This window comes from Dreissena polymorpha, chromosome 12, assembly GCF_020536995.1.
Source record: "Dreissena polymorpha isolate Duluth1 chromosome 12, UMN_Dpol_1.0, whole genome shotgun sequence".
Taxonomy (NCBI): domain Eukaryota; kingdom Metazoa; phylum Mollusca; class Bivalvia; order Myida; family Dreissenidae; genus Dreissena; species Dreissena polymorpha.
The window spans coordinates 11,746,647-11,756,181 of NC_068366.1; the positions used below are offsets into that span (position 1 = coordinate 11,746,647).

General features: G+C 35.1%; 1 protein-coding gene across 2 annotated transcripts in view; it reads right to left on the minus strand.

Moving 5' to 3' along the window:
• Positions 1-7,967, minus strand: part of LOC127854086 (sushi domain-containing protein 2-like) — a 34,368-nt gene extending 26,401 nt beyond the window's left edge. The window contains exons 1-7 of one of the 2 annotated variants that reach the window (XM_052389077.1): positions 7,850-7,967; positions 5,715-5,839; positions 4,851-5,198; positions 4,276-4,374; positions 2,244-2,412; positions 1,463-1,572; positions 103-238 (exon numbers count right to left, since the gene is read on the minus strand). In XM_052389077.1, the coding sequence (XP_052245037.1) occupies positions 103-238; positions 1,463-1,572; positions 2,244-2,412; positions 4,276-4,374; positions 4,851-5,198; positions 5,715-5,839; positions 7,850-7,919 (1,057 nt within the window). In that variant the 5' untranslated portion in view covers positions 7,920-7,967. Of the gene's footprint in view, positions 1-102; positions 239-1,462; positions 1,573-2,243; positions 2,413-4,275; positions 4,375-4,850; positions 5,199-5,714; positions 5,840-6,482; positions 6,613-7,849 lie in introns of those variants that run through there. The other variant, XM_052389078.1, reaches the window with a different exon arrangement.
• Between the last annotated feature and the right edge of the window lie 1,568 nt (positions 7,968-9,535).

A 9,535-nucleotide genomic window follows, 5' to 3' on the forward strand; every position in this document is an offset into this window, starting at 1 on the left:
GGGTACTTTCAATCAGAGAAAATCGATCCTGGTGATAACTGAAATTGTATCATTGAATTTTTAAACAAAATAAGACAGATAATAAATATCGGAAATTATCACCTATGAAGATAACTGTATAGTATGTTTTGCCATTGCCAATGAGAGACACAGTGATGTTGTCTCTGACCATGAGACGTGGAACCATGCAGCGTACACGAATAGGGCTGATGTACGTGGCATTACTCTCATCTGTACCCTGGACGTAAAGGAGAAAAATGCAAATGTCACATTCAGCCTCACTGTGAAAACTGAGCTTAATGCAGTGTCGTTCAATATACGCCTGCTGCACAGTTTAATAAGGGACAGCAATTTTCTGAACAAAAGTTCAGTCATTCCTGAGTACTGCGTGCTAAATGCACAGGCTAATCTGGAGTTACACTTTACACACACACACACGCACGCACGCACGCACGCACGCACGCACGCACGCACGCACGCACACACACACACACACACACACACACACACACACACACACACACACACACACACACACACACACACACACACACACACACACACCCTCACACACACACACACCTCACACACGCACACACACACACACACACATAAAGCAGTGTTTTCCCACAATGAATCTTAATCTATTTAGCTCACCTCATAATTTCTACTTATTTTATTAAGGCATACAATTTATCAAGCATTTTGCTAAATGAAATTTTTCTTTAATTGCTGTGAAATGTACTTAATGACGTTAAAAATAAAACAAAATAAAACTAGTGAATGGCACTTGGATGTGTATTCTTTCAAAAACTAAAAGCATCGTATTGCACATTGATAGATGTATAAAAAAAGTGCATATTACATTGTAGGCATCTTTCTAAAGACAAGGGGTTACTTATGCCTCTTACTCAAGATGACATGTTCTGTTGACAGTTGAAATCACATAGAAAAATGTCCTTATATATGAGTATTTGATACGATTTTCTTTTCAATCGGCTTTACATGTGTGGATACATTATTAAAAGTAAACCAAGTCTTGAGCTTAAAATATTAAATCTTCTTCAAACAGATTTTGTTTCTTCTTAGTGTATCCCAGTGCATATTTTAAAAGACAAGAACATAAAGAAAATTATGAAAAATTATGGAAATGATAAATACAAAAACTTGTAATAACATAAGATAAAGACAAGTTTATCTTGCTCTGCTCTATTGTGATATTTCAACACTAATGTTGATATCTATATACATTTCTTTTATATATTTCTGTACATTAACGTCTATAAGGGTTTAAAAACTAATTCCTTGGCCATAGTTGCCCACACTAAATTTAAATTAACACTTGTACAAGTATTTTAGGAAATGTTGTGGCTCAAAATATCAAAAATGGGCTATTGCGCCAGTTAATTCCCATTTGATTTGCATTAGTACATCCACCTTCATGAAGTTCTTCCACACTAACCTGTCCAAATCTGCATCTGTAAGGCTGATTCTTTTCAAAGCAGGGACCGGATACATCAATCATTTTACCTCCAAACATTCCCGCAAAGGTTGGGTAAATACTAAGTTGATCTGGAAAAGAAAATTACTTTTACACACCTGATTGTATTAAGCAAAACATTATTATTATATAATCAATTTCCTTTAATATATCTCCTCTTAAGCCAAGTCATCCAGGTGAAGGTTTACCATAAACATTCCCGAATATTATATGATACAATGTACATGTAAATTACACTGATTTAACTGCAAAACAAATTTTAATGTCGCATTTAACTCAATTTGTATCTTGTAATTATAAAAAAAATACGGATGAACGAATTAACATAAAAAAGTATGTAAATATATGTAAAACTTACCTACAAACATAAGTAAAAACACCATAAAACAATAATGAGCCTGGTTCTGGGAAAGAGAGTTTTATTATTGTTCATAAAGTGTAATGTGCCAGATTAGCATCTGCAATCAGCACAGGCTAATCATAGATGACACTTTGAGCTTTTATGGTGTTTTTCATTTATTTGAATTCTCTTCTGAGCAAAAACTCTGTCTAGGTGGAATGTATCGTCCCAGATTAGCCAGTGCAACGGCATCATGAACCACACTTTACGCATATGAATTAAGCACCATCTTAACAGAGCCAGGCTCATATGTAAAATAAATATAGGATCTGGCACTAGTTGTCATATCATACCATATTTTATTAAACGAGTTCAGGAATTTTGTTAGTTTTGTCAATTAACCTGAATAAGAATCCGTAGAGCACCCTGCTCTGACAACACGTCCTGGGGATATCTTGAATACGTATCTTCCTACGATGTCACTGCTCTGTCGGTTCTTAAGATTTTGGAGGTTTGTTTTACGAGAAATGATGTCAGTCCAGCCAATCTTGTTGCCACCATTAAAACCGGCCTGAAAATTGGATTGATGATACGAAACAAACAATAAATCACTTAATCATCAATTAACTAATAACAAATGTGCTCACAACAAATCAGATAATCATCCATCAGCTAATCATCAAGTAACTAATCATAACGTTGATCATAAAAAAAATCAGATAATCATTATTCAGCTAATAATTAATCATCTAAACATCAGCTACTCATCAGCTAATCATCGCTCAGCTTAACATCAATCAGCTTATCATATATCAGCTAAAAATCAATTAGCATAATCAAAAGTACACTACTTTCAATTGTACTTATCCCATGCTTAGCTGTTAATCCTAGGTTGTTATCATGAGCTCATGTATAAACCCAACATAACCTTACATATCATGATAATGATACCAAACATATCATCATCCTTTATCATCTGTCTCTTTGCCTCTCTATTTTCTACTCTCCTCCATATCGTATACTTCTATGTGACGCCGTTCTGTCGCAAACAGCGTAAACGAATGTTAACTTTAGTCTCGTCGAAAGATCGCATTGTCAAATGCAACAAACGTATCATGTCAGAGTTTCAGGCTCATCTTGTCTTTCTTGGGGCATATCATTATAATGCACAGTAAAAAGAGACCTGGTAACGCGGTCATGATTGCTTATAAATCGTCAGCTAATTGTCCGCTATTCTTACACGCTTTTTATGCATGTCAATTATGGCTAAATATGTTTAGCCTCTTCTCATTGCAAATTAATATATACTTGTCTATGAACATTGAGTGTTGAACACCCACGAAAACGTGTCCTGATAGGAAAAAACATGCATGCGGATATTCTATTATTTCAAAACGCTTCTTAAATATATCTTGATTGTCTTAACATGTTGCTGGATCTCTATAGTCCTATTACGATCAGGTGATATTCATCCAAACCCAGGGCCTACCTCGCTTGATCAATCTCTTAATACAGAGGCAAACAGTTCTTCATCCATTTCCAATGCATCAGCAACAAACAAATTAAGTTTTGTTCATTACAACATTCAAAGTCTTATGCAAAAACTAGATTTTCTTTACACAGGCCTATGTGAATATGATATAATTGGTTTTACTGAAACATGGTTAAATAGTTCTATTCCATCGACCGATCTCCTCTTTGAAGGCTTCCACCAGCCAATCCGCAAGGATCGCCCATCCGACCCTCATGGGGGCGTTGCAATATACTTTAATGAAACTATTGCTTTCAAACGAAGACACGATCTCGAATTAAATAATGTTGAATGTATATGGATTGAAGTTTTCGCCTCAAAACATAAATCCATTCTTTTTGGCGTGTTTTACAGACCGCCTAGTGCGGATAGATTGTATATGCAATACATCTAAGATTCTATAAGACTAGCCAGTGAAACACGAATAGATGATATAATTATTACAGGTGATTTTAATATAAACGCTCTTGCCGAATTATCGTCACGTAAAATTAATGAATTATGTGTACAATACGACTTAACACAACTATTACCTACATGTATAACAATTGACACTCTCTAATCTGAGTTTCTTTTTTTTTGCCTAGTTTTTCTTGACCAATTACTTTGAATCCAATTATGTTCGTACTAACCCATGCAACTGTATTTATACTGAGGCGAGGGAGAAGAACAATATAAGACCTTGTCTTCCGTTCTCATCCCATTCAAACATGTTAATATTTATTATAAATGTTGTATGAAATCGTATGTATAAACATGCTTGTTTGAAATAAATATGTTTAAACTAATAAGATAATCAGTAGTTTAAAATTTAATAATAGTGTTTTCAAATGGAAAAAGGAATAATAACAAGCTTCGTAGGGAAAGATATGTTTTATTCTGAATCAGCTTTGGTCACGTTACCTGACAATATTCGCAAGGAAACATGTCCATCTTCTCATAGTTGAAAATTGCAAAGGAATCAGTTCCATCAGTTATCAAAACCAACTGGAATGTGTTACTCTGAAACACAAAATGGTATCCTACAACTATCATCAAATCCTTGTTTGTTTGTTTTTTTGTTTTTGCTCAGTTATATCAATGCGGTAAGTTAAGCATCTACACTTTTTCACCACCCCAGTACCAATCTAACTTAATAAACTTGGAAAGAAAATCTTAACTGAACACATCCATATACAATACTTGAATGTATCTTTTTTATTAAACCAATATAAAGATGATAATTAATTGGACGAAGTTTGATGGAGAAATAAATATTAAGCAGCGATGATCTGGTATCATGAATACACTGCATACTTCAAAGTAAGAAGTATAGAATTGCACCAATATTTTTTACATGAATTCTTTTACGCGATGCAACATGTTTAACTCTTAAAAACTTGCAATGTTAAAGTTAACATTTCATATGAAATTCTTTATGATAAAGCTCAACCAATGTCCTTAAAATAAACTGAGCGAGTATTATAAAAGACATTTACCGCACAAGAACTTGCTGTACAAGTGAGTACGTTTCTAGATGTGACATTTCTCCATGTTATGACCAACCCCCAAGTTGGTGCGAAATAACTGGCCCCTACAACTTGGGAGCTGCAGTATTTCCCAAGGTCACGCAATGTTCTGTTGTATGGGTTGGTAGGTCCAAGTTGTTCATACTCCACACTGCCTTTGTATTCCCTATGAACACCTATTCTTTCTCCGTCGTGGTAGTAAGGAGCTATGAACGGTACGTCTAAGAAAGGAGATACATCATCCTTGCTCCAGTCCACATTATTGAACTCGGCTTTACTGGTGTCAGTTGTGAAGGCAACCAATCCATTCGTACTTATCTGCATACACAAAACATGTTAAATAAATTCACAATGTATATTTTTAATGGAGTCTGTGCATTGATATGTGCTTATCACTATTTGATTTATTTTGGTAACCTTTACCTAGTATTTTTTATTGTAATTTGCAACAACCTAGATTATGGGCCTAGTATCAGAGAGATACTTAGGGCTAATATTCTGACTCAAAGTTGATTTTTTTCCTTAGTTAAGAGCTGCGATTTAATACCATGCTTATCGTATATTTCACATATGTATGTTTGATTGAGTTTGACTCAAACCCCGAGTTGAAGCTTTAATATGTGATTCGGCCTACATCTTAGATTTAAGATCGCAATATACTTATTATTTCATGTAAATATGCAATTAAAGTGAGCATCCCTATCTTATAGTTGCAGTAATCCAACTCCCACCTATTGACCCACCGAGCTATTCGCTATAGGTATGCACTCATAAATGCTCAGAGCCTTTAAGAAGAACTACCCATTCTTAATGCTGTAATAGAACTAAACTTACCACAAACGATGAAAACGATCTTTCTTCATACACAACTGGGATGGGGCTACTGATGAGGTGGTAGCTGCCTTCTGTTGGGATGATGGCACGTTGGGTTAATGTGTAAGGATACAGTGGTGAGTCAGCTGTAAAACATAGCAAAAACAGAGGTTAGACTCCATGCTATAGCTTTAATATATTTATAACTACTACTGCAATGGTGTAGTGAATATCGTGTCAGCTTTGAGAATTCAATGTCAGGGGTTGGATCCCCACTTTGAGAGCGTTCTCAAAATATTATAAAGATGCACTGCTGGTCATTCTCAGACTAAAGAGGGTTTATATGAGCTAAAGGCTGTCGATGCAACTCGCTAAAAAATGTTTGAACCAAGTATAGTCAAATCTACAAAACAGTAAAATGTCATAGATATAAATTGTAGAAAGGTTTGCAATATTTCAGATTATTAAATACACTAAATGGTTTCTTCCTATTTATTCGCACTAGTCTACGATATTTGACACACTTAAAGAATACACCATTAATTGATTACACTCACAGCGCAACTACATTGATCTGACACCGCTGAGTTTGTGTGTGCATTTCAAAGTTTAAGAGGTCGTTCCGCGCCTGAGGCTGCATAATGTGCGGACACTTAGTGTGTCCCAGCAATCCTACTTAATAAACTATTTGCCGCACGAAAGTGGGACGACTTTCGAATTAAAGCTGCAATTTCAAGCCAATTGCTGTTTTAACTGAAATAAATTTGTTTTGTTGGTGGGTTTTGTTACCTGGTATTTGAACTCCACTAGCATAAATGTTACGCGAGAATGTTTCCTTTTTTTGCATCCGGTTTTGTCCCAGTACGTTGTGCACGTGGCTTTAACAGGATACCGGTGTTTAGTGAGGTACGCTTCAATTGATAATCAAAGCGCTGAAAGCACTGAAGGTGTTCGCTATTGCATAACCTTAGAAGCAAATTAGCTTTCAAACGTATGTTATAGTTTTTTATATCGCAAGTTTGAAATGAACACAACCCATTTAAATTTTAAAGAGTGTGTCTTAAAGTACAGGTCGAGATGTGTGTGACTGTTTATCCTCATATTTATGTTATAGAGATAACTTAGATAAAATAACAACAATATGTCTTTTTTCACAATTGGTTGCTGCACTGGCAACCATCTTTAGAAATGTGGTTGCCTTGCTTAAGAATAACAAGCCTATCATCATGTACATGTTGTAATATGTGTATCTAATACTTTATCTATTTTCTTTAAATTATTGAGAAACAATTTGCCCACATGACAGACTTTTAATGCAGCATTAAGCCCCGTTTTCCCTGAAAGCAGCCAATATGTACAGATTTCAATGATAAACTTACCAATGTCGTCGCACAAGCTGTTATAAACACTAGACTGGCCAATATGTCCCACAAGCTCTTAAACCTATTGTTTACACAATTATAGGTGTGTGCTGCAGTGTACCAGTGAAGTATAAACAGGCAGCGGTAATCGTTCCTAGCGTAGTGACTTGCAGTGACCATCCTTAGCGTAGCTAAGCACATACTGATTTGCAAAACATGCTCTGTAAATTAAGTCCGCAGCTAACGCGACCAAATAAAAATCGCTTCCAGTACGGATATTGATTTAACCTCCATAACGGTACTTTAATATATTCTTGCATGAAAGTCAGCATTGTTAATCCATTATAAAACAACGCTCATGTTTATATACGTGTATGGTGAAATGCATCATAATCATTGATCATTGTAAAATGCTTGCAAATATTTTATATAAACACAAGTTAATATTGTTCAAAGCAATGCTATTGCCACATTTTATTGTCTTTTTAGCATTTACCACGATACAATGAGACCGCGACTCGCAATAATGAATACACTTCTCGTTATGCTGTTTTATTTCCATTTATTGAAATCGTAATTATCCATATTGAACAATGCACACTATACGCCGTTTGGAAAATAGTTGCGCCATTACCACACTTTGGCATCCTTAAAAAGAATGTGATACAATGCCTTTCGTTCTCTTTGAATGAACATTCATTAAAAGCATATATTTTTAAAAGACGCCAATTAAAGATTTACATATAAATGTGAATGTGGAGCATCGTTGTCAAATAAACATCAAACTAAACTTACTTGTCACACATTGAAATGAAACAAAAATAAAAATGCAACATATAAATCCATGTTCCGCGAAGACCGCCATTTTAACTATATTATCAAATGATATCGCCTACAGTTTGTTTGATTAACTTCCACATGTGGACGTTATTTCTGATATCATGACAGTATCAGTACCGTTGAGTCAGTATTCGACAAGCGTAAACAATGTCCCAGATAAAGCCTTGTCTAAATGTTTGTTTGTATGGCGATTACACTTCAGCTCGTAGTAATTTGTCCCTTGTCGAATCCCCAGACAAACACGCGGTGTCGCGGTTAAAAGCCGCAATGTCGCGATGTAATCTTGGGTCATTATAACGACGCTCAAAAGGAAACAGTTTCGGGACGCTGTGACATTACGGCTGTCCGCGGTGACATCACAAACGATCCGCGGTGACATCATGAAAGTCCGTGGTGACATTACGGCAGTCCGCGGTGACAACACGGCTGTACGCCGTGACATCACCGATGTCCGCAGTTACACCATGGCTCTCCGTGGTAACATTACTTTTGTCCGCGGTAACACCATGCAGGCATACTGTAAACACCCATCTTAAACACTGCAGTTGTCGCTTAACATGAATATTACACGGATGCGTATGTTTTGTCGGTTTTACATGTGCATGTACATATGTACATGTCGGTATTGATGGCTTAAAATTATTTATAAGGGATGCACATTTAATAGGTTGGCTATCATGTTAATGAACATTGTTATGTTTTGTCAGTTTAAATTGTAAACAGCCATACGTACAATATGAAAATTATTTTAATTTAAACACACGGTTTCCATGCATGCATGCAAATATTGATGTGTTTTGTCACATTAAAGTAATTTTCAAACAGTTAACGTACGTTGATCATGTTAATTAATAAAGACTTAAAATATTCGGTAAAATGTTTGGTTAATAAGGAATTGCGCATTAATTATTTGTTAGATTCAATAACAATTAAAGAAAATCGCAGAATACATTTTCCACAAATATCGAGGCTTGAAAACTCCTGATTTTGATATTTCAACTTTGAAATATTTGAATCATTTAGATATTATCGAACATTATTGTTTTCGTCGTGGAGAAATACTATTATACTAACAAGATTTATATGCACTATGGAATGCAACCCTTTCAATATGCCGAGATTAAATATCATAGTTTACGCTGCACGCAACGCATCATTATCATGAAGATTTATAAGTGGGTCAAAAATTATTACCTTAACCTTAACTTAAGGTGTAAAATTGATATTGCTAAGAGAAAGATATGATATCCATATCTCATTGCCCAACAGAATACTCGTAGATAAAAGGGTATTCAGGATTTTGCGATCTTGTAAGTACATAAACATTGGTGTACTATTTGGCTTTATTTTGAGGCGAATACCGTTATTCCTTTTTTTGCTCATGTATTTCATACTTATGTTTAAACATACAAAAGTTAATATAAATATAGCGTTTGAACATTCCTGTAGTTTTCGAGATATGCCTTCGGCAGATCTTTATGACACCATATACGACCGTGTTCATATAATGCTATTCCGTTCACCATGAACAATATTAAACAACCGTTTCTACTATATATCATCAATGTTAACAAGTAAATATTATAATAATTATAATAAATTACGTTGATTTTTTTCTGCTTATCTCTGGGAGAGTGTAAT